At 48.4% G+C, this 25,987-nt stretch overlaps 1 protein-coding gene across 6 annotated transcripts in view; it reads left to right on the forward strand.

Moving 5' to 3' along the window:
• LOC132381421 (RAS guanyl-releasing protein 1-like) overlaps positions 1–25,987 on the forward strand; it is a 219,428-nt gene that overhangs the window by 100,869 nt on the left and 92,572 nt on the right. For 5 of the 6 annotated variants that reach the window (XM_059950816.1, XM_059950815.1, XM_059950813.1 and 2 more), the window contains exon 2: positions 21,615–21,796. In XM_059950816.1, coding sequence (XP_059806799.1) covers positions 21,615–21,796 — 182 coding nt within the window. Of the gene's footprint in view, positions 1–21,614; positions 21,797–25,987 lie in introns of those variants that run through there. The other variant, XM_059950819.1, reaches the window with a different exon arrangement.

The following is a 25,987-nucleotide window of genomic DNA, read 5'->3' on the forward strand; positions in this document are numbered from 1 at the left end:
AGTGCAAGTCAGGTCCGGATATTTGGAAGGTACGGCCCAGATCCGGGTCAGGATCCGTTCAGCAGTCTTAACACAGTTGGAAAGAAGCTGTTCCCAAATCTGCCATACGAATCTTCAAGCTCCTGAACCTTCTCCCAGAGGGAAGAGGGACAAAAAGTGTGTGTGGGAAAAAGCCACTGGCTATCCACATAGAACCATAGAACATTACAGCACAGAAACTTTTGTCCTTTTGGCTGTGTCGAGTCATGATCAATGCCCCTCATCTTATACACCTCTATCAGGTCTCCTCTCACCCTCTGTCACTCCAAGGAGAAAAGGCCGAGTTCACTCAATCTATTCTTATATGGCATGCTCCCCAATCCAGGCAACATTCTTGTAAATCTTTTCTGCAATCTCTCTATAGTATCCAATTAACCTACTAACCTGTACATCTTCGGAATGTATATGGGAGGAAACAGGGGCACCTGGACGAAACCCACGCGGCCAAAGGTACAGCGTACAAGATCCTGACAGATGGCAGCGGAATTGAGCCCGGGCGCTGTAATTGCGTTACGCTGCTGTGCCACACCAACTTGAGTGTTTGTGGGATAGAGTTGTCGCTGACAATGCCAGCATTTATTGCCCCTCCCCATTTGCCTCTGAACAGAGCAGACAGCTATATGAAGCCTCCCTGAGGTCCCTGAGCTTTGGAGCGGCAGAAGCTGGAATAAAGGGCCAGTGGGAGTAGAGTTTTGGCCTGGCGTCGTGCTTGTGATCTGCGCCCTCCGTGCTCAGGGCATGCGTGGTGACATCACTTGCAGAAGCCGCAATGAGTGCATGGGGGCCGCGAGTACCCTGAGCCCTCCGTGCTGACAGGGAGGATGAAGTCTTTGTCTTTTCAAATCTTTTTATTACTATTATTATCCAAAATACAAGAGTACATCGAAGTAACACTTACAATGTCTCAAAAGGGGAAAAAAACAACATTAAGGATTGAAAAAAAAAGAAAAGAAAAAAAAACCCTACTAAAGCGAGAAAAAAGTGAGAAAAAAAAAACCCATCAGGTGTTCAACCCCGGAGCCACGGCATCATACAAAAAGCTTCTAAAGATAAACGTCAAACTGCCAGCAAGAAAGATTATGCCAAAATTTACAATTAGATCGTGGAGGAAATTACCAATTAACTCAAATGGTAGTAGCCAGCAAATGAACCCCATCTTTTCTCAAGATCAAACATAGGTTCGAAGGTTCTACTTCTAATTTTCTCTGGACTAAAACCTGGCATCATTTGAGAGAACCATTGTGATGGAGTGGGAGCCGACGTATCTTTCCACTTCAACAGCATGGCCCTCCAAGCTATCAATGTAACAAATGCAATAACATGTTTGTCAGACACAGAAATACCACAGATACGAAGTCCTTGTCTGGTCCTATTCACATAGACTCTGGGCTTTATAGTGGAGTCCGTCCACTCCCAGGAGGATTCAACTTCCTTTATATTTATTTACTCAGAGACGTAGTGCATTAACAGCCATTTCTGGCCCAATGAGACTTCACCCATGTGACCAATTAACCGGTATGTCTTTGGACCGTGGAAAGAAACCAGACCACCCGAAGGAAACCCACACGGTCACGGGAGGGAGGGGTGATCGTACAAACTCCTTACAGACGATGGTGGGAATTGAACTGGGGTCTCAGGCGCCACAAGGCCCTTCTTTCCGGTTGCCCCGGCCTTCCCTGCTCCGAACACCGTCGGGATCTCCCTCAGTTGTCTGCCTGAAGTTCCTGCCTCTCCCTGCCCAATCCTAGGCTCGCGTTCCCCACCAGACCAGTCCCTGTGCTCTGCCCCTCCCTCGCGTTCCCCACCCCAACAGTCTCCATGCGCTGTCCCTCCCTCGCGTTCCCCACCCCAACAGTCTTCATGCCCAGTCCCTCCCTTGTGTTCCCCACCCCGAGTCTTCATGCCCTGTCCCTCCCTCGCGTTCCCCACCCCAACAGTCTTCATGCCCAGTCCCTCCCTTGTGTTCCCCACCCCGAGTCTTCATGCCCTGTCCCTCCCTCGCATTCCCCACCCCAATAGTCTCCATGCCCTGTCCCTCCCTCGTGTTCCCCACCCCAACAGTCTTCATGCCCAGTCCCTCCCTTGTGTTCCCCACCCCAACAGTCTTCATGCCCTGTCCCTCCCTTGTGTTCCCCACCCCAACAGTCTTCATGCCCTGTCCCTCCCTCGCGTCCCCCACCCCAACAGTCTTCATGCTCTGTCCCTCCCTCGCGTTCCCCACCCGAACAGTCTCCATGCCCTGTCCCTCCCTCGCATTCCCCACCCAGTCTTCATGCCCTGTCCCTCCCTCGCGTTCCCCACCCCAACAGTCTTCATGCCCTGTCCCTCCCTTGTGTTCCCCACCCCAACAGTCTCCATGCCCAGTCCCTCCCTTGTGTTCCCCACCCCAACAGTCTCCATGCCCTGTCCCTCCCTTGTGTTCCCCACCTCAACAGTCTCCATGCCCTGTCCCTCCCTCGCGTTCCCCACCCCAACAGTCTCCATGCCCTGTCCCTCCCTCGTGTTCCCCACCCAACAGTTTTCATGCCCAGTCCCTCCCTTGCGTTTCCCACCCCAACAGTCTCCTGTCTCACCTGCCTTCTTCTCCCCTCTGCTCCCATCCAAAAGGCCTTAGCCCACAAGGCAACAGAACCTCCCCCCCTTAACCTTATGGGCAGGGGGTTCTGCATGAGTTTCGATGTCTAATCCATCTTGTATATCATTTGCAACTGGTGCAGTGGCTGCTGAGCCTATGAATTGTGGAATTCCCTGCAGAGTGAGGTTGTTGCTCCCTGATTATCCCAGTCCCAGTGGCAGCAGCCTCATCTGATATGGGTTTGTAGTAAGTGCACAGAAAGATCCCACTCCTCGGTGCTGGACACCATTGCAAAGGAAGAAGATTAAAGATCAGTTTTATTTGTCACATGCCCTTCGAAACGCACGGTAAAAAGCATTGTCTGTGTCAACGAGAACCACAGTCTGGGGACCGCTAGTGTCGCCAAGCTTGTAATGCGGGTGTGGTGTGCCCACAACTCTCTAACTCTAACCCACATGACTTTGGAACGTGGGAGGAAACCAGAGCGCCCGGAGGAAACTGGGGAGAGTAGGAATTTTAGGGAGTTGTAGCACTGGCAATCACCAGTCTGGGTTCAACTCCCACCACTGACTGGAAGGAGTTTGTACTTTCTCCCCAAGACCGCATGGGGCTCTTTTGGGCGTTCCACTTCCCTCGCACATGCCAAAGATGTATGATTGGGGTTAGTGAGTTGTGGGCATGCTCTGTTGGCGCTGGATGCGTGGTGACGCTTACGGGCTGCCCAACACAAACCTCGCGGATTTGATTTGCTTTCACTGTACTGCACATAAGACAAATAACGCTGATCTTTACTCTTTGCAAACTCCTTACAGACAGCGGCAGGAACTGAACCCCAAACACTGGCGCCGCGAGTGTTCCCAGGCTTGACCAACCTTTATCTTCAGCTAACTTCAATCTTCTCTCTCTGTTCACTGACTACCACGTCCATGGATATTGATAGCTACCTTTGGTCAATAGCTCCAGTCGGTGTCTTGGTTAGCATGGATGAGTTGGGCTGAAGAGCCTGTTTCCCTACGACCGTAAGAGATAGGAACAGAACCAGGCCATTTGGCCCATCAAGTCTGTTCCATCTCTCTCTGAACTCCATTTCTCTGTGTCCCTTCATGGCCAGATTTATCAAGAATCTATCAAACTCCATCTTAAGTATACCTAATGACCTGGCCTCCACAGATGCCTGTAGCAACAAATTCCACAGATTCACCACCTTCTGGTTAAAGGAATTCCTCCTCATCTCTGTTCTAAATCGACATCCCTCTATTCTGAGGTTATAATCTCTGGTCCTAGACTCTCCCACCATAGGAAACATCCTCTTCACATCCACACTATCTAGACCATTCAACATCCGCTAGGTTTCAATGAGATCCCCCATCACTCTTCTTCAGAGTGGTCAGCAGCACTGGGGCTCCACAGGGGACTGTCCTGTCTCCCTTTCTCTTCACCATCTACACCTCGGACTTCAACCACAACACCGAGTCTTGCCATCTTCAGAAGTTTCCTGATGACTCTGCCATAGTTGGATGCATCAGCAAGGGAGATGAGGCTGAGTACAGGGCTACAGTGGGAAACTTTGTCACATGGTGCGAGCAGAATCATCTGCAGCTTAATGTGAAAAAGACTAAGGAGCTGGTGGTGGACCTGAGGAGGGCTAAGGCACCAGTGACCCCTGTTTCCATCCAAGGGGTCAGTGTGGACATGGTGGAGGATTACAAATACCTGGGGATACGAATGGACAATAAACTGGACTAGTCAAAGAACACTGAGACTGTCTACAAGAAGGGTCAGAACCGTCTCTATTTCCTGAGGAGAATGAGGACCTTTAACATCTGCTGGACGATGCTGAGGATGTTCTACAAGTCTGTGGTGGCCAGTGCTATCATGTTTGCTGTTGTGTGCTGGGGCAGCAGGCTGAGGGAAGCAGACACCAACAGAATCAACAAACTCATTCATAAGGCCAGTGATGTTGTGGGGGCGGAACTGGACTCTGCGACAGTGGTGTATGAAAAGAGGATGCTATCCAAGTTGTGTGCCATCTTGGACAATGACTCCCATCCACTCCATAATATACTGGTTAGGCACAGGAGTACATTCAGCCAGAGACTCATTCCACCAAGATGTAACACTGAGCGTCATAGGAAGTCATTCCTGCCTGTGGCCATCAAACTTTACAACTCCTCCCTCGGAGTGTTAGACACCCTGAGCCAATAGGCTGGTCTTGGACTTATTTCCACTTGGCATTACTAACTTATTATTATTTGGTTATTTATGGTTTTATATTGCTATATTTCTTCACTATTTTTGGTTGGTGCAGCTGTAACGAAACCCAGTTTCCCTCGGGATCAATAAAGTGTGTCAGTCTGTAAATTCCAGAGAGTCACAGGCCCAGAGCCACCTAACGCTCATGTGGTAAACCTTTCACGAACCTCCCTTGAACCCTCTCCAATGTCACCACGTCCTTGTTTAGCTAAGGGGTTTCTGTGTTGTACAGTTCTGGGGCCTTCTGGTGAAGATTGTATGACCTTCTGGTGAAGGTGCTCAGAGGAGGGAGTTTTGGGAGGTGAGCCCGATGATATTTTTCCTGAACAACACACACACACAAAATACTGGAGGAGCTCAGCAGGACAGGCAGCATCAATTGAAAGAAGGACAGTCAACGTCCTGGCCCAAAACGTCGACTGTACTTTTTTCCATTGATGCTGCCTGGCCTGCTGAGCTCCCCCAACATATTTTGTGTGTGTTGCTCGGATTTCCAGCGTCTGCAGATTTTCTCTTGTTGGCGATATTTTTTCTGAAGTCGAGACGGTTGTTTAGTGGGGAGCCTGCAGCTGGTTGTGCTCCCCTGCACCAACACTCTTGCCATGAGTAGAAAATGGATGAGGAGCAGGGGGAGCCCTGGAATAGATCAGGCGTGGGAAGTAGTTACTGGGGAATGCCGGGATCTGATAGGAAATTCAGCGAGTCTCTGCCGACTGGACAGTGTAAGAGTTGAAGTCCATAAGCACTTTACAATCAGCGATGGAGGAAATGGGGCTGCAAGCTAATGCAAAGCAAGATCCCATAAATATAACTGGATAATAATCGCTGCATGCTGAACTTGTGATCTAGCAGCTTGAGTGTGGTAAACTATCTCTTCGCTCCATCAATACAAATAGCTGACAACACAGTACTACCTCGGAGATGTTCTGACACTGCTAAGCCTTGATTGTTGAGAAGCCTAGCTGTCAAAAGTACCTCACTGCATATCTACGGTCCCACGCACTGCCGCCAGCATTTAGGGCAGCAGTGAAGGTCCTCCACCTCTGGCGGTGTTCAGGGCTTCCTTCATCGTGTCAGTAGCCCGGATTTTCACCACTGTCAGTCATGCAAGTCCCCGGTGGAGACTCGGGAATACCGTCACACTCAGATGTAGAAGGATTCTTCATTGCTGTCTCCATAACAATTTTGTTTGACCAGTCTGGGTTGTCGGCCCTGAGCTGAACCCCTGTACCTGGAGGACCGGTGGACCACTCTAAGTCTGACCTCTACCCTTTGACCTGTTTGGCATGGGTGACCCTACCAAGAGCCAAAGCACAAAGCCCTGAATGGTGTCTCCAATCCCTACGAAAAGGTCGTGGTCCTCTGGTCCTCTTGGAGGTTACTGTATATGACAACATAGGTTTCTCTGACCTGCTAGTCACTCCCCACTGCTTCTCCCACCTTCCTTACCTTTTGCTTTCCCTCAGTCTAGTTCCACCCCACCCCCCCCCCCTACGACAGCACCTTCTCCTGGTTGCCCTCCTCTTTGCCTTTATTCCATTGTCATCGGCACGGTGGCGTAATGGTTAATTAACCTGCAGTGCAGGCAACCCAGTTTCAAGTCCTGCTGATGTCTGTAAGGAATTAGTACCATCCCTTCTTCCCCCCCCCCCCAAAATCGTGTAGTTTTCCTCTGGGTGCTTCAGTTTTCTCCCGCATTCCAAAGAGGTACTGGTTGGTAGATTAATTGGTCATTGTAAATTATCTCAAGATTAAGCTAGGATTAAATTGGGGTTGCTGGGCGGTGTGGTTGAATAAGTAATAAAAATTTCCTTCCTCGTCAGACTCAGCTTTTCACCTGGAAGGATGAGTGATTTAGAAGGATGAGAGGGGAACTGATTGAAAGATATAAGATTATTAAGGAATTGGACAAGCTAGAGGCAGGAAACATGTTCCCAATGTTGGGCAAGTCCAGAACCAGAGGCCACAGTTTAAGAATAAGGGGTAGGCCATTTAGAACAGAGTTGTGGGAAAACTTTTTCACCCAGAGAGTTGTGGATCTGTGGAATGCTCTGCCTCAGAAGGCAGTGGAGGCCAATTCTCTGGATGCTTTCTAGATAGAGCTCTTAAAGATAGCGGAGTCAAGGGATATGGGGAGAAGGCAGGAACGGGGTACTGATTGTGGATGATCAGTCATGATCACATTGAATGGCGGTGCTGGATCGAGGGGCCGAATGGCCTTCTGCACCTATTGTCTATTGTCTATTGGTCTCACTTATCACCTGCCAGCTTATACTCTTTCACCCAACCCCCACCTTTGCAGTCCCGATGAAGGGTTTTGGCCCGAAATGGTGACTGCTTTCCCCCCTCCATAGATGCTGCACGGCCTGCTGAGCTCCTCCAGCATTTTGTGTGCGTTTCTCTGGATTTCCAGCATCTGCAGAATCTCTTGTGAACTCTGTCTGAAGCAGAATTTGTATCAACGACCGAGCCAGAGGCATCACCCGAGCAAGAGGATATTGACCCATAGAACCGGAACGGACAGACTTTGTAGGCAGTGGTGTATTTTCAAGGTGGGGCCGTTTATTGGGGGGGGGGTGATTTTTAGCAACCACTGTTTTTTGTGGAAGACTGAAAGGCTTGCTTGGCTTTGAGAGTTCGGGAAGTAGGACTGGAGTCACACGTCACCTAGACCAGATAGGGTGGGAGTTATCTTTCATCAGTGAACGAGATAGATAGGGCTGTTAAGTCACAGGTAAGTAGGGCTGGAAACAGAGCTTTTGGCACGTTGGCCTTCATAAATCAAAAAAGTGAGTTCTGGAGTTTGGGATGTTATGTTGAAGTTGTATAACGCATTGATGAGGCCTAATTTGTGTTCAGATTTGGTCACCCACCTACAGGAAAGATGTCAATAAGACTGAAAGTGTACAGAGAAACTTTGCAAGAGTCTTGCCATGACTGGAGGACCTGAGTTATAAGGAAAGCTTGACTAGGTTAGGACTTTATTCCATAGAACATAGAAGATTGGGGGAGAGATTTGATGTGTACAAAATTATGAGGGGCAGAGTGAATGCAAACAGGCTTTTTCCACTGAAATGCCGGACGAACTCAGCAGGTCAGGCAGCATCTATGGAAATAAGTAAACGGACGACGTTTCGGACGAAGACCTTTCTTCAGGGCGTGTCTTGCTCCGAAGAAGGGTTTCGGCCTGAAACATCGACTGGTTTATTTATTTCCATAGATGCTGCCTGACCTGCTGAGTTTGTCCGGCATTTTGTGTGCGTTGCTCTGGATTTTTAGCATCTGTAGACTCTCTTGTGTTTAAGATTTTTCCACTGAGTTTGGGTGAAGCTACAATGAGATGTCATGGGTTAAGGATGAAAGGTGAGAAGATTAAGGGGAACATGAGAGAAAACTTCTTCACTCAGAGAGTCATGGGGGTATGGAATGAGCTGCCAACACAAGTCATGCATGTAAGCTCAATTTCAACATTTAAGAAAAGTTATAATAGGGACATGGATGTGAAGGGTGCAGTTTGATCGGACTTGGCAGTTTAAATAGTTCAGCATAGACTAGATGGGCCAAAGGGCCTGTTTCTGTGCTGTAATTTTCTATGATGCAAAGGTGGCCTGTTGACAACTTAAGGCGACTCCTCTGACCTGCAATTTGCCTGCATGTTGGGACACAGTGCCTTGAATGGCAAATTGTCCAGACTCAAGAATAACTTCTTCCACACTGCAGTCAGACTTCTGAATCCAGCACCCCTTTCACACCCTCTTCTCCATGGCGTTGCCATGTTTTCAAACTCTACGCTCAGCAGCTACTTTATTAGGCACACTTGTACATCTGCTCATTAATGCAGATATCTTACCAACCAATCAGGGGGCAGCAACTCAATGCACAAAAGCATGCAGGCACGGTCAAAAGGTTCAGTTGTTGTTCAGACCAAACATCAGACTGGGGAAGAAATGTGACCTTGACCGTTGAATGATTGTTGGTGCCAGATTGGGTGGTTTGAGTATCACAGGGACTTCTGATCTCCTGGGATTTTCATGCACAGCCACCTCAGTGAAGTTTATGTAGAATGCGAGAAACAAAAAAGAAATCAAGTGTGGGGTGAAAATGCCTTGCGAATGAGAGAGGTCAGAGGAGAATGTCAGGGCTGAGTCAAGCTGACAGGAAGGCGACCGTAACTCAATTAACCACATGTTCGAACAGCGGTGTGTAAAAGAGCATCTCTGAATGCACAACATGTCGACCTTGAAGTGGATGGGCTACAACAGAAGACCATGAGCTTACATTCAGTGGCCATGTTATTATGTACAGGAGCTAACTAATAAAGTGGCCACTGTTTGATGTCTCTAATCTATTCTCTTATTGTCACTTCTGTTTGTCCTACAGGCTTTGCACAATTCACTTGTTCTGTGTTCGTTGTGTTTACAGTACTGTGCATGATCCACAATACTCCAAATCCAGTCTCACCAATGGCTTATACAGTGCTATGCAAAAGTCTTAGCAACATATATATAGCTGGGGAGACTAAGACCTTTGCATGGTACTGTCCTTGTCAACGTGGAGCGGAGAGCGACTTCGTAAATCTAGCTGGAGCAAAGGGTGTTGGGAATGGCGAGGGATGCCTGCTGCGGGAGGGGTGCGCGACCAGTGGGAGAGAAGGACTGCCAGAGACACGGGGGGGTGGGGGGGTTGGCGCGGGTGCCAACACACCCAATCCTGAGACACCAGGCAAGGTCACTGATTCCAAACAATTGGTTTATTGATCATTACAGAATGTCTCTCTGGTCCCTCCCCTCTCCCTTCCCCTTTTCCCAACCATGATCCCCCTCTCCCTGCCCCTTTCCCACTCTCAGTCCACAACAGAGACCCATATCAGAATCAGGTTTATCATCACTCACATAGTCATGAAATTTGCTTTTCTTTCGTGGCAGCAGTACAGTGCAATACATAGAATTACTACAGTACCGTGCAAAAGTCTTAGGCACCCTAGCTATATATATGTGTGCACCTAAAAGTTTTGCACAGAACTGTAAAACTATCACACACACTGTTTGGTCTGTGAGCTTCATGAGAACAAGGTATTTCACTGTAACCTATTACTGACAATAAACTGACTAACCCTGAGTATTTCTCCAGGGTCACGATAGCGGCACTAACCTTTCATCAATGTACCACCGAATGACCTTGTTACAGCAGCAGGGTTGAATGGTGTGTATAGCACATTGTATTGAGATTTTTATGTAGTTTAGAGTTACCACACCCAATGAGCCCACTCTGCCCATTTAACTTACTAACCCATACGTCTTTTCAATGTGAGTGGAAACCAGAGCACCTGGAGGAAACCCAGGAGGTCATGGGGAGGGGGGTGAACATAGAAGTTTCTTACAGACCATGGCAAAAGTTGCCTGGGTCGCTGGCGTTGTGAAGCATTACGCTGCCACAATACACCAATTTCATCGGATTAATCCCACCTCTGTTCTGCTGTTCTCCTCTATACCCAAAGCCTGGATTGACACCTTGCCCTACTGTTCTGTTTATTATTTATTGTAATGCTGGTACTGTTTTGTGCACTTTATACAGTCCAGTGTAGGTCTGTGGTCTAGTGTAGCTTTCTCTGTGTTTTTTTATTACGTAGTTCAGTCTAGTGTTTTATACTGTGTCATGTAACACCATGGTCCTGAAAAAATGTTGTCTCATTTTTACTATGCACGGTACCAGCAGTTATGGTCGAAATGACAATAAAAGTTGACTTGACTTGATTTGACGACTGCCTGTACCCCTAAAGGTTTTGACTCCTCAATCACTCATCCAAATGCCTCTTAAAGGTGAGGGTTTCTCCTCTACCAGCCTTTCACACCGTGAGCTCCACACCCCTTGCATGACTCCCCCTCCCCCTATAGCCCTACCAATCAGTGCCCCCTTAACCATTTCCTTGTCTGGTAATGGGTCCACTTCTCTGTTCACCACGTTCAGACCTGTCCCAGAACACAACCTCTCCTTTGTCTCCCTTCCTGAATATAATTCCTGGTGGTAGCCCCCACGACTTGGAGGCTCTGTGCCTGCACTCACTGGAGTTTGGCAAAAATGAGGAGGCTGCTCGGTGAAACTTGCCAAACGTCGGAAGGCCTCCATGGAGAGGATGCTTCCTGTCAAAGAGGAGTCTGGGACCAGAGGGCACAGCCTCAGAATACAAGGACAAGCCTTTAGAACAGAGAAGGAACTTCTTTAGCCAGAGAGTAGTGAATCTGTGGACACAGACACCACGGAGGCCAAGTGATTGGGTATATTTAAAGCAGAGGCTGATAGGTTCTTGATTAGTAAGGTTGGGGAGAAGGCAGGAGAATGTGGTTGAGAGGGTTGATAAATCAGCTGGAACAGACTCGAGGGGCTGAATTGCCTAATTCTGCTCCTGTGTCTTATGGCCTTAAAGCTCCATCACATCATTTTGCCGAGGGCAGGCCAGCACCCCAGCTCGGAATCAGGCCCTTCAGCCCACCCATCCATGCTGACCAAGATGACCAACCATGCTCGTCCTACTTAGCCCCATTTGACCCATAGCCCCTCTAAACCTTTTCTATCCGCTTCCCTTTCTAAATGTGGCTAATGTACCTGCCTCAACCGTCTCCGCTTGGTAGTTTGTTCCGTAGACTGGCCACCCTGTCATGTACCTGTTAAATCTCTCCCCTCTCACCGTAACCCTATGCCCTCTAGTTCTTGATTCCCGAACCCTGGGGAGAAAGCTGTGCGCATTCACCCTGTCTGTACCCCTCATACACCTCCAGAAGGTCATCCCTCATTCTCCTCTGTATTAATGAGTACAGTCCCAACCAAGTTTACCCGTCCAGCACGGGTAAAGCCCTTGCCTCCATCTGCATGGAACGTTGATGCAGGAAAGCAGCATCCAGCATCGGCGACCCCCTCCATCTAGGCCATGCTCTCTCCTCACTGCTGCCCTCAGGAAGGAGGTACAGGAGCCTCAGGATTTGCACCAGCAGGTTCAGGAACAGTTACTACCCCTCAACCATCAGGAAGGAGGTACAGGAGCCTCAGGATTCGCACCAGCAGGTCTGCAAAAAGCTCAATCATGAACATGTCTCTTTGATAGAGAGGCATAGTAGAGTTAGCACAGACGGCCCAGGTTCAATTCCTCAACCAGCAGGCTTTTGAACCAGTGGGGAAAACTTCTCTGAAGTTTACTCACCCCATCTCTACAAGAACTCTTCATCTCACCTTCTCAATCATTTACTACTTATAATTCTTTCTCTTTTTTTCTTTTTTGTATTTGCACAGATTGTTGTCTTTTGCGCGCTGGTTGTTTACCCGTCCAGTTGGGTGTGGTCGGTTAACGTTTAGAAACATAGAAAACCTACAGCACAATACAGGCCCTTCAGCCCACAAAGCTGTGCCGAACATGTCCCTACCTTAGAACTACCCAGGCTTACCCATAGCCCTCTATTTTTCCAAGCTCCATGTATCCATCCAGGAGTTTCTTAAAAGACCCTATTGTTTCCGCCTCCGCCACTGTCACCAGCAGTCCATTCCACGCACTCACCACTCTCTGCGTAAATAAACTTACCCCTCACATCTGCTCTGTACCTACTTCTAAGCACCTTAAAACTGTGCCCTCTCGTGCTAGCCATTTCAGCTCTGGGAAAAAGCCTCTGATTATCCACACAATCTATGCCTCTCATCATCTTATGCACCTCTCATCCTCCATTGCTCTAAAGAGAAAAGACCGAGTTCACTCACCCTATTCTCAAAAGGCATGCTCCCCAATCCAGGCAACATCCTTGTAAATCTCCTCCCTTTCTATGGTTTCCACGTCCTTCCTGCAGTGAGGCGACCAGAATTGAGCAGAGTACTCCAAGTAGGGTCTGACCAGCTGCAACATTACCTCTCAGTCCTAAACTCAGTCCCACAATTGATGAAGGCCAATGCACCGTGTGCCTTCTTAACCACAGAGACAACCTGTGCAGCAGCTTTGAGTGTCCTATGGACTCTGATCCTCCACACTTCCAAGAGTCTTGCCATTAACACTATATTCTGCCATCATATTTGACCTACCAAAATGAACCACCTCACACTTACCTGGGTTGAACTCCACCTGCCACTTCTCAGCCCAGTTTTGCATCCTATCAATGTCCCGCTGTAACCTCTGACAGCCCTCCACACTATCCACAACACCTCCAACCTTCGTTTCTTGGAATTACTGAGTATGCCACAAGAAAACGTATCTCAGGGTTGTCTGTGGTTGAACTTTGCTCAACCCCTCTGCCCCTCGAGGCTTGGCAACATCCTTGTTGATCTCCTACTCCAGCAGGTGGTAAAAGTGGGCTCCCTCACCTCTGCCCCTCTGACCCTCAACACAGGTGCCCCTCAGGGCTGTGTCCTAAACCCCCTCCTTTACTCTCTGTATCCATTTGGACATTTAGACGGAGACGTAACTTAAAAGATTTTTACTCCTCACTTACATGAAGGATGTAAGTAATAAAGTCAACTCAATTCAATTGCTCTTTCTAGCATAACAGCATCTTTCCTGTAGAGATGTGATTAAAGCTGAGCTCTGTACAACCAATGTAGCCTCATCAATCTCTTGCCAAGCAGCCTGATATAGCCTCACAACTTCTGAATTCATTGCCAGTGTAGGCCAGTGTACTAAAAAATATCGTTCCCCACCTTGTGTACCCGTGACACCACTTTCAGGTAACCTTGCAAGTGGTTTAACTGACAACACACACAAAATGCTGGTAGAACACAGCAGGCCAGGCAGCATCTATAGGGAGAAGCGCTGTCGACGTGCTGATTCACACGTTCTCCTTACACACTGTCACTGCATCATTACCGTTCAGAGTCTCGAATTTATGAACTTATTTTTCACTATAACAAGTCACATTTTACTCTCTGTGCCTGCCAATTCACTGCGGATAAATACTGAACTGAATTGAATTGACTTCATTTATTACATCCTTTGTATAGGTGAGGAGTAAAAATCTTCACGTTACGTCTCCGTCTAAAAGTGCAATTTATAGTAATTTATAATAAATAGTATGTGCAACAGGATAGTCAATATAACATGGGGATACAGTTGTGTCAGCATGAATTAATCAGTTTGATGGCCTGGTGGAAGAAGCTGTCCCAGAACTTGTTGATCCTGGCTTTTATGCTGCAGTACCGTTTCCTGGATGGTAGCAGCTGGAACAGTTTGTGGTTGGGGTGATTTGGGTCCTCAATGATCCTTCAGGCCCTTTTTACACACCTGTCTTTGTAAATGTCCTGAATAGTGGCAAGTTCACATCTACAGATGTGCTGGGCTGTCCACACCACTCTCTGCAGATACGTTTTGCCCAATCTTTTCATTACAAAATTCTGCTTAACAGAAACCTTATTCATGATCATGTCTCTTTCATAGGGTGTCACGGCAGTACTTACTTACTGCCCATTACACCACTGGCGTTTAGGGCAGCAATGAAGGTAGACAATAGGTCCAGGAGTAGGCCATTCGGCCCTTTGAGCCAGCACCGTCATTCAATGTGATCATGGCTGATCATCCACAATCAGTACCCCGTTCCTGTCTTCTCCCCGTATCCCTTGACCCCGCTATCTTCAAGAGCTCTATCTAACTCTATCTTGAAAGCATCCAGAGAATTGGCCTCCACTGCCTCCTGGGGCAGAGCATTCCACAGATCCACAACTCTCTGGGTGAGAAAGATTTTCCTCAACTCCGATCTAAATGGCCTACCCCTTATTCTTAAACTGTGGCCTTTGGTTCTGGACTCACCTCACATCGGGAACAGGTTTCCTGCCTCTAGTGTGTCCAATCCCTTAACAATCTTATATGTTTCAATCAAATCCCCTCTCATCCTTCTAAATTCCAGTGTATACAAGCCCAGTCGCTCCAATCTTTCAACATATGACAGTCCCGCCATCCCGGGAATTAACCTTGTGAACCTACGCTGCACGCCCTCAATAGCAAGAATGTCCTTCCTCAAATTTGGAGAGCAAAACTGCAGACAATACTCCAGGTGTGGTTCATCTCTGGCAATGTTCAGGGCTTCCTTCATCGTGTCAGTAGCTTCCTGTCAGTTTTCACTGCTGTCAGTCAAGCAAGTGCCAGGTGGAGACTCGGGAAACCCGTCGCACTCGGATGCAGAAGGGTTCTTTATTGCTGTTTCTGGGACAATTTTGTTTGACCAGTCAGGGTCAAGGGTGAGCTGAACCCTTGAACCTGGAGGACCGGTGGGCCGCTCTTTGTCTGTCCTCTACCCTTTCCCTACTGAGATCCAAAGCAGAAAGCCCTGACCCCAGCCAACACAGCTCTCTGGGTCACTGAGCCAGCCAAGCTTCCAAGCCCTACAACAGTTGCCACAGCTGCCTGTTAGTCCGTCCTTCTCCTGACTCCAAGTGCTCTGGTTTCCTCCCACAGTCCAAAGACCGGTTAGAACGTTCACTGCTGATTGTAAATTGTCCTGTGATTAAGCTAGGGTTAAATCAGGGGATATCATGATATCTCAATAAGTAAATTAATAAGGTGGTTTCTTGACATTTGTCAGTACACGAGTGTAAAGGAGAACAAAATGATTGTTACTCTGGATTTGGTGTTGCATAAAGAAACATAATAAATGTAAATACATAAGGTTAGCTTATATACATGGACTGTGTTCACATAAAGTGACAGTAGGTACACGAGTATCTGTACATATGGTGACTGACAGGAAATGGTAAATTAGTGGTGGTTGGGGGTGTGGTGGAATGGGTTAACGGGTGGAGGTGTTGATCAGCCTCATGGCTTGGGTGGAAAGTAGTTGTTTTTGAGTCTGAAGGTCCTGGCCTGGACGCAGCGTAGCCTTCTCCCTGGTGACAGTGGGACAAAGAGGCCATGAGCAGGGTGGGCAGGACCCTTCATGATATCGCTGTTTTCCTCGGCACCTTTCCGCGCATCCTTGATGCTGGGGCCAGGAATGGCGGCATCTCTGTGCCCTTCTTTCCCTGCGAGTCTTGCCTGACTCTCCCGGGTGAGGGGGAGCTCTCTCTGGTGCCGGGGGGGGGAAGGGCTTGGGGGAAGCTGAGTCACTCAGCAATGGGGGTGATCCCGGCCCAACTGCCGACCGCTACAGCTGGACGTGGCCGGTCGCCTAATTGATCTATTTATTAAGTAACAGCGCAAAATAGTTCCTTCAAACCGCGCCACCCAGCAAACACCGACTTACCCTGACCTAATCACAGGACAATTTACAATGACCAATTAACCCACCAACCGGTACATCTGAGGACAGTGGGAGGAAACCCACGCAGTCACGGGGAGAACGTACAAACTCCTCACAGACAATGGCAGGAAAATGGCTTCCTAGATAAACGCAATCATTGTTCACATTTCGGAGACTGGCCTGAGGGAGGAGCGTTCTGTTATCCTGGAAAACTTTAACTTTGTATTTTTAAGGCTGTTTTGTGAGGTGATTTCATTTTGTTAGGTATTTATGTCAAAGACAGATCGTTCCACCCCTGCTCCACACTCCGTGTGTCCTTCAGAAAGGTCACTGAACATAGTCGTACAACAGGGAAAGGAAAGTGGCCTCAGGTCCACACCATCCATAAAACATACACTTACATTAGTCTCAGTTCATTCCCCCCACCTCCCAGATGCTTCCCCTCACCTGGACCCCAGCAGCAGGTTTGGATAACATGCCAATATCTTTGGGAGGAAGCCCGCAGGAGGGGGATATGCAATCTCCACACAGACAATTCCAGAGGTCAAGATCGAACCGAGGTTCTTGGAGCTGTGATGCAGAGGCTGTGAACAGCCGTGCCACCATGCCACACAAGGGGTTAGTCTTCTACAACGCCCACAAAACACAGGAAGAACCAGACCGCATGGCATCATCAGCGTTATAAAGTGCCCTGTTGTATGACATCATCATCATGTGCCGTGTCATATGACATCATCATTATGTGCCATGTTGTACGACATGGGTGATCATGGTCTAAGGACCATGATTGTTCTTGGCAAATATTTCTACAAAGTGGTTTGCCATTGCCTTCTTCTGGCCAGTGTCTTTACAGGATGGGTAACCCCCCCCCCCCCAGTCACTCTTCAGAGATTGTCTGCCTGGCGTCAGTGGTCGCTTAACCAGGAATTGTGATCTGCACCAGCTGCTCGTATGACCATCCACCACGTACCCCCATGGCTTCACATAAACCTAATTGGGAGGGCTAAGGAGGGGATACTCCTAGCCCAAGGGTGACTTGCAGGCTAGCGGAGGGAAGGGGGGCCTAATACCTCCTTTGGTAGAGACATAACTCCACCCCACATCTATGGAGGTGAATAAGCAGTTGATGTTTTTGGCTGAGAACCTTCCTCAGGACCGGAAAGGAAGGGGGCCAGAATAGAAAGGTGGATGAAGGGGAGGTGGGTATGAGCTGGCACGTGATAGGAAAGACCGGTAGGTGCGGGAGAAGGTGGGAGGGTGGAAGAGGCAAATGGTTGTAGGTGAGGAGAGAGGGCCATGGAATGAAAGGGAGAAGGAGGGAACCAGAGGGAGTCAATAAGAAGGAGGAAGTAGAAGGGAATATGCAAGGGGGTAGCCAGAAAGGGGCATTAATAAAGAGAAAAGAGAGTGGGGAGGGGTGAGGAAGAAGCAGAGGGCGCTGATCTTTGGAAGTTAGAGAAATCAATGCTTCTGCCGTCAAGTTAAAGGCTGCCCAGACAGAATATATTCAACTTGGCCCCCTTGTGCTGTGAACAGGCCTGCTGTTGTGGGTTTGTAAAGCAGAACTGAAATGGGAAGCCACCTGGAGAGTCTGTCTTTGGTAGCAACTTGGCGACACGGTCCCCCGAACTGTGGTGGGTCTCACTGATGTCGAGGTGGCTCGATACAGGTGTCACATTCGGGTGCAGTGTAGCCTCCTGTCACTGACGTGTTGTGTCGGACGGAGCTACGTTGTAAGCAGCAGACCATTGGGCCCATCGAGCCTGCTCTGCCATCGAAGACGATGTTGCTGATTACCTGTCCCAGGAACCAGTCCCTGCCATCTCTCCGTCATCCCTTCGACATTGAGAAACACACCCATTCCTCAATGAGCATGTTTAATGACTAGAAATTTGCAGCTAGCAGTGGTGGTGAGTTCGACAAGTTCACTCCCCAGTCGCTGAAGGGCTTGCTGCTGATCTCTGGGACCCCACACTGGGGTATCCACCCTTGACCGGCTCCATCCAGTTCCGTTCAAATTCTACTGCTTCAGTGAGATGCTGCCTCATTCCTCACCTCAGTGAATATCTCTCCCATCTACAAACCCTTGGGATGCTGGTGAGTGTGACCTTACACACTGGGCGTGCAATGTGACCCTTTCACACCGGGTGAGCCAGCGTGACCCTTCACACCAGGAGTGCAGTGTGACATTACACACTGGGAGTACACGTGACCTTTCACACCAGGAGAACGGCATGATCTTTCACACCGGGAGTGTGGCGTGACCTTTCACACTGGAGGAGCGGTGTGACCTTTCACACCTTGAGAGTGTTGTGACCTTTCACACCGGGAGAACTGCGTGACCTTACACATGTGGAGCTTGATATGACATTGCACAGTGGGGGTGTACTGTGAGCTGGAATTCCAGGTGTGACCAGGAGCGTGATGAGACCTTGCACACCGAGCGTACGGTGGCGACCCTGCACGGGAGGACGCAACTCTGGGAGCAACGTTGCCAGTCGCAGACTCACAGAAGTAGGCCCTTCCATCCTGTTCACAGTACCCTCCTCTAACTCTCAGCCTGTAAGCCACAAGCCCTTCCTCTCTACGTACCAGTGCAAGTGCTTCTCAAATGTTGCACTTGTACCCGCCTTGACCACTTCCTCTGGCAGCTCGTTCCTGGTGCTCACTGTCCCCTGTGTAAAGAAGTTATGTCTCAAGTCTGTGCCCTCCACAACCCTGGGGAAATGTCTACAATTGTCTCCTTAATACATACCCGTCGTGATTTTATTAACTTCCATGGGGTCACTCCTTATGGTCCTGTTCTCTAAGGAGTAAAGAACCAGAATGGCCAACATCTCCCTAAACTGAGGCCTACTCGTCCAGGCAGTAGCCTTAGAATTCTCCTCTGCTCCCTCTCCAGCCTGGCGACGTCTTTCTTGAAGGATAGTGCCAACACACTCCAAGTGAGGTCTCAGCAATGACTTCTGCAGCACTGTGCCTCAGACCGTAATCATCAACGTGGAGCAGAGAGCGAATTTATAAACCTGGTGGTAGCAAAGGCTGTTGGGAATGGCAAAGGTGGAGGGGCGTGGGACCGGTGACGGAGTGCCAGGGGTGAGTTGGGTGCAGACACACCCAGTCCTGAGACACCAGGCAAGGTCATTTGATTCCAAACAATGATCATTACAGAATCTCTCTGGTGCTTCCCTCTCCCTTCCCCTTTCCCCAACCATGATTCCCCTCTCCCTGCCCCCTTCCCATGTGCTTAAGACTTTTGCACAATACTGATCAACTAGCACATAACGTCCCTCCTACTAAAACTCAATGAAGGCCAGCATGCTAAATGCCTCCTTTTCCACCCTGTCTACTTTCGAGGTTACTTTCAGTGAACTCCCTACAACACTCGTCAGTGTTCTGCCATAGCATCTTTGCTGATTTGACAGCCGGAGAACATCACCTCACACTTTTCCATCCACAGTAAGTTGAAATCCTTTCCTCAGTCCAGGGCTTCACAACCCGGGGGTCTATGGACCCCTTTTTGTCTTGGCATAAGAAGGGTTAAGAGTCCTGCCTCAGTCCGTCTCCCTGTCTGAACAAAATCTCAGAATCGGGTTTACTATCACCGGCGAATGTCGTGAAATTTGTCTTTACAGCAGCTGTACAATGCTATACATAACACTGGGAAAGTAACTGTGATTTACAGTAAGTATTTATATCTATATTAAATAGATAAGTAGTGCAAAAATAAAAATAAATTAGTGAGGTAACGTTCATGGGTTCAAAGTCCATTTAGAAACCAGATGGCGGAGGGGAACAAGCTGTTCCTGAATCGCTGAGTGTGTGTCTTCAGGCTGCTGTACCTCCTCTCTGATGGTAACAGTGAGAAGAGGGCATGGCCTGGAGTATTGTGTGCAGTTTTGGTCTCCAAATTTGAGGAAAGACATTCTTGCTATTGAGGGAGTGCTATTAACTTCGTAGGTTCACGAAGTTAATTCCGGGGATGGCGGGACTGTTATATGTTGAAAGATTGGAGCAACTGGGCTTGTATACACTGGAATTTAGAAGGATGAGAGGGGATCTGATTGAAACATATAAAATTATTAAGGGATTGGACACGCTAGAGGCAGGAAACATGTTCCCGATGTTGGGGGAGTCCAAAACCAGAGGCCGCAGTTTAAGAATAAAGGGTAGACCATTTAGAACAGAGTTGAGGAAAATCTTTTTCACCCAGAGAGTTATGGATCTATGGAATGCTCTGCCTCAGAAGGCAGTGGAGGCCAATTCTCTGGATGCTTTCAAGAAAGAGTTAGATAGAGCTCTTAAAGATAGCGGAGTCAAGGGATATGGGGAGAGGGCAGGAACGGGGTACTGATTGTGGATGATCAGCCATGATCGCATTGAATGGCAGTGCTGGCTAGAAGGGCTGAAGGGCCTACTCCTGCACCTATTGTCTGTTGTCCTGGGTGATAGGGTCCTTAATGATGGACGTTGCCTTCTTGAGGCATCGTTCCTCAAAGATGTCCTGGATACTACGGGGGCTTGTGTCCGTGACAGAGCTGATTTTACAACTCTCTGAAGCTTACTTCAATACTGTCCATTAGCCTCCCACACTCCCCCCCCCCACCACAATACCAGACGGTGGTGCAGCCAGTTAGAATGCTCTCCACGTTACATCTGTAGAAATTTGCGGGGTTTTGTGACCTGCTGTATCTCCCCAGACTCCGGATGAAATGTAACCCCCTGCGATTCCCTGTGCATCGTGTTTCACCATCAGCAAGCTGCCCCAATTTACTCCCGACGCCACATTTGCTAATCGGGCCACGTACATTCACATGCCCCGCTAGTCCCCCGTTCCCAATCCCGCTGCTGCTTGTGGGATCCTCCTGTTCAAGCTCTTGCTTCCCTCGACTTCGATGAAGGGCAGAGTAGGCAACCGGGATTGGTGCCGCAGTGAGTGCGTGCCATAGAGGGGTGTGTAGCAGCCTCGCAGCTCCTGGAAAGCCAGTTCAATCCCGACCTCCGACGCTACCTGTGCAGAGAGTCCCTCGTTCCCCCCACCCCCACAACCTGCTATCGGCTCGGGGCTCAGGGAGGTCGGTAAGTGACCCTTAGGTTTCCCCCAGTGAAGGAGTTGAGATGAGGAGCAGGGGAACGAGGTGAAGGGGGGGGGCAAATGGGGTTGTCCTGCTCAGAACCAGTAGCTTTAAGATGGGCCGAGCGGTCAGCATCTAGATTGCTGCAAGAAGTCTCAACTTTGCTCTGTTGGAGGGATTATGGGATTGACGTTCTCTTTATGTTCAGGACAAGTGACATTGATCGGGAGTGGGGGGGGGGTGATGTTGTCAGGGGGAATGCTGGGAGAAAACGCCAATGCTGAGGCTGTATATTTGCAGATGAAGCAACACTTTCCCGGTGGAGGGAGTTTACTCCCTTTTCTAATCTTCTTGTTCCTTGACGTATTGTGCTCAGTCTGTCATGTGAGGTGCTGCTGAAGTCCTCCTTCATTCCTTTTGTGTTTTCCCTGGGCTGTCTGACTTATCTGCTGTCTCCGCTCTCTCCCACCGCAGGAAGACACGGCATGAGTACCAGAGCACGCTGGGCACCAAGGTCTCTCAGCGGCAGTGCCGGCGGCGAATGACCTGCCCGAGCCCGGCAGAGATCAGCAAGGCCAAAGCCATCATGTCCATCTCGCCGCTCACCAAGGCCCTCAGCCTGGACGAGCTGCTGAAGAAATGTGTACAGTCTTTCGGTGAGTGTTCAGTCTGCGTGCTGATCGTCCCTGTGTGTGAGTGAGTCTGTGTGTCAGTGACTGTGTGTGTGTCTGTGAGTCTGTGTGTCAGTGAGTGTCCCTGTGTATGGCTATGTGAGAGTGAGACAGTGTGTCTTTGTCTGTGTGTCAGTGAGTGTCCCTGTGTATGGCTGTGTGAGAGTCAGACAGTGTGACTGAGTCTGTGTGTCAGTGAGTGTGTGTGTGTGTGTGTGTGTGTGTGTGTGTGTGAGTGTCCCTGTGTGAGAGTGAGACAGTGTGTCTTTGTCTGTGTGTCAGTGAATGTGTGTGTGTGAGTGTTCCTGTCTGTGGCTGTGTGTGAGTGAGACAGTGTGTCTTTCTCTGTGTGTCAGTGACTGTGTGTGTGAGTGTCCCTGTGTCTGAGTGAGTTTGTCAGTGAATGAGTGTGTGTCTGTGTGAGTGTGCATGAGAGTGTGTCACTGAATGTGTGTGTGTGAGTGTCCCTGTGTGGCTGTGTGTGAGTAAGACAGTGTGTCTTTGTCTCTGTGTCAGTGAGTGTGACAGTGAATGGGTTTATGTGAGTGTGCATGAGAGTGTGTCTGCGAGTGTATGTGTCTGTGTATGTCTGAGTGTGCCTGTGTGTGGGTGAATCCTGTCTGTGACTATTTGTGTGGCTGTGTATGACTGTGAGTGTTTATGTGAGTGAGTGAGTGTGTGTGTGTGTATATGCAAAATTATTGAGTTCCTTCCAAACTGTTAAATTTTCATTTACACTTCACAAACAAATCTTGGCATCTCTCTGGAATAGGAATGGTTTGTATGAGGAGACGTAATCCTCACCGGGTAAATTTCACGCTGTAATCTGCAGTTCCAGCTGTGATCCTCCCCGGGTAAATTTCACACTGTAATCTGCAGTTAGAGCTGTGATCCTCACCGGGTAAATTTCACGCTGTAATCTGCAGTTCCAGCTGTGATCCTCTCCGGGTAAATTTCACACTGTAATCTGCAGTTCCAGCTGTTATCCTGACTGGGTAAATTTCACATTGTAATCTGCAGTTCGAGCTGTGATCCTCACCGGGTAAATTTCACACTGTAATCTGCAGTTCCAGCTGTGATCCTCTCCGGGTAAATTTCACACTGTAATCTGCAGTTCCAGCTGTTATCCTGACTGGGTAAATTTCACATTGTAATGTGCAGTTTGAGCTGTGATCCTCACCAGATAAATTTCACACTGTAATCTGCAGTTCGAGCTGTGATCCTCACCGGGTAAATTTCACACTGTAATCTGCGGTTCCAGCTGTGATCCTGACTGGGTAAATTTTGCACTGTAATCTGCAGTTCCAGCTGTGATCCTCACCGGGTAAATTTCACAGGGTAATCTGCAGTTCCAGCTGTGATCCACCCCGGGTAAATTTCACAGTGTAATCTCCAGTTCGAGCTGTGATCCTCACCCGGTAAATTTCACACTCTAATCTGCAGTTAGAGCTGTGATACTCACCGGGTAAATTTCACATCGTAATCTGCAGTTCGAGCTGTGATCCTCACCGGGTAAATTTCACACAGTAATCTGCAGTTCGAGCTGTGATCCTCACCGGGTAAATTTCACACTGTAATCTGCCGTTCCAGCTGTGATCCTGACTGGGTAAATTTCACACTGTAATCTGCAGTTCCAGCTGTGATCTTGACTGGGTAAATTTCACACTGTAATCTGCAGTTCGAGCTGTGATCCTCACCGGGTAAATTTCACACTGTAATCTGCCGTTCCAGCTGTGATCCTGACTGGGTAAATTTCACACTGTAATCTGCAGTTCGAGCTGTGATCCTCACCGGATAAATTTCACACTCTAATCTGCAGTTCGAGCTGTGATCCTCACCCGCTAAATTTCACACCGTAATCTGCAGTTCCAGCTGTGATCCTCCGCGGGTAAATTTCACATTGTAATCTGCAGTTCCAGCTGTGAACCTGACTGGATAAATTTCACGCTGTAATCTGCAGTTCGAGCTGTGATCCTCAACGGGTAAATTTCACACTGTAATCTGCACTTCCAGCTGTGATATTCACCGGTTAAATTTCACATTTTAATCTGCAGTTCGAGCTGTGATCCTCACCCGGTAAATTTCACATCGTAATCTGCAGTTCCAGCTGTGATCTTGACTGGGTAAATTTCACACTGTAATCTGCAGTTCGAGCTGTGATCCTCACCGGGTAAATTTCACACAGTAATCTGCCGTTCCAGCTGTGATCCTGACTGAGTAAATTTCACATTGTAATCTGCAGTTCCAGCTGTGAACCTGACTGGATAAATTTCACGCTGTAATCTGCAGTTCGAGCTGTGATCCTCACCGGGTAAATTTCACATTGTAATCTGCAGTTCCAGCTGTGAACCTGACTGGATAAATTTCACGCTGTAATCTGCAGTTCGAGCTGTGATCCTCACCCGGTAAATTTCACACTATAATCTGCAGTCCCAGCTGTGATCCTGACTGGGTAAATTTCACATTGTGCTCTGCAGTTCGAGCTGTGATCCTCACCGGGTAAATTTCACACTGTAATCCGCAGTTCGAGCTGTGATCCTCACCGGGTAAATTTCACACTGTAATCTGCAGTTCCAGCTGTGATCCTCACCGGGTAAATTACACACTGTAATCTGCAGTTCCAGCTGTGATCCTCACCGGGTAAATTTCACACTGTAATCTGCAGTTAGAGCTGTGATCCTCACCGGGTAAATTTCACACTGTAATCTGCAGTTCCAGCTGTTATCCTCACCGGATAAATTTCACACTCTAATCTGCAGTTCGAGCTGTGATCCTCACTAATTAATTTTCACGCTGTAATCTGCAGTTTGAGCTGTGATCCTCACCAGGTAAATTTCACATTGTAATCAGCTGTTCCAGCTGTGATCCTCACCGGGTAAATTTCACACTGTAATCTGCAGTCCCAGCTGTTATCCTGACTGGGTAAATTTCTCATTGTAATGTGCAGTTTGAGCTGTGATCCTCACCGGGTAAATTTCACATTGTAATCTGCAGTTCCAGCTGTGATCCTCACCGAGTAAATTTCACACTGTAATCTGCAGTTCCTGCTGTGATCCTCCCCGGGTAAATTTCACATTGTAATGTGCAGTTTGAGCTGTGATCCTCACCGGGTAAATTTCACATTGTAATCTGTAGTTTGAGCTGTGATCCTCACCCGGTAAATTTCACATTGTAATCTGCAGTTCCAGCTGTGATCGTCACCGGGTAAATTTCACACTGTAATCTGCAGTTCCAGCTGTGATCCTCCCTGGGTAAATTTCACACTGTAATCTGCAGTTCCAGCTGTGATCCTCCCCGGGTAAATTTCACAGTGTAATCTGCAGTTCGAGCTGTGATCCTCACCTGGTAAATTTCACACTGTAATCTGTAGTTTCAGCTGTGATCCTCTCAGGGTAAATTTCACACTGTAATCTGCAGTTAGAGCTGTGATCCTCACCGGGTAAATTTCACACTATAATCTGCAGTTCCAGCTGTTATCCTGACTGGGTAAATTTCACATTGTAATGTGCAGTTTGAGCTGTGATCCTCACCAGGTAAATTTCACATTGTAATCTGCAGTTCGAGCTGTGATCCTCACCCGGTAAATTTCACATTGTACTCTGCAGTTCGAGCTGTGATCCTCACCTGGTAAATTTCACAACTGTAAACTGCAGTTTGAGCTGTAATCCTCACCTGGTAAATTTCACACTGTAATCTGCTGTTCGAGCTGTGATCCTCACCGGGTAAATTTCACATTGTAATCTGCAGTTTGAGCTGTGATCATCACCAGGTAAATTTCACACTGTAATCTGCAGTTCGAGCTGTGATCCTTACCCGGTAAATTTCACACTGTAATCTGCAGTTCGAGCTGTGATCCTCACCAGGTAAATTTCACATTGTAATCAGCAGTTCGAACAGTGATCCTCACCGGGTAAATTTCACACTGTAATCTGCAGTTCCCGCTGTTATCCTGACTGGGTAAATTTCACATTGTAATGTGCAGTTTGAGCTGTGATCCTCACCAGGTAAATTTCACATTGTAATCTGCAGTTTGAGCTGTGATCCTCACCCGGTAAATTTCACATTGTAATCTGCAGTTCCAGCTGTGATCGTCACCGGGTAAATTTCACACTGTAATCTGCAGTTCCAGCTGTGATCCTCCCTGGGTAAATTTCACACTGTAATCTGCAGTTCCAG

The sequence above is a fragment of the Hypanus sabinus genome, chromosome 26 (genome assembly GCF_030144855.1).
Source record: "Hypanus sabinus isolate sHypSab1 chromosome 26, sHypSab1.hap1, whole genome shotgun sequence".
NCBI classification, from domain to species: Eukaryota; Metazoa; Chordata; class Chondrichthyes; order Myliobatiformes; family Dasyatidae; genus Hypanus; species Hypanus sabinus.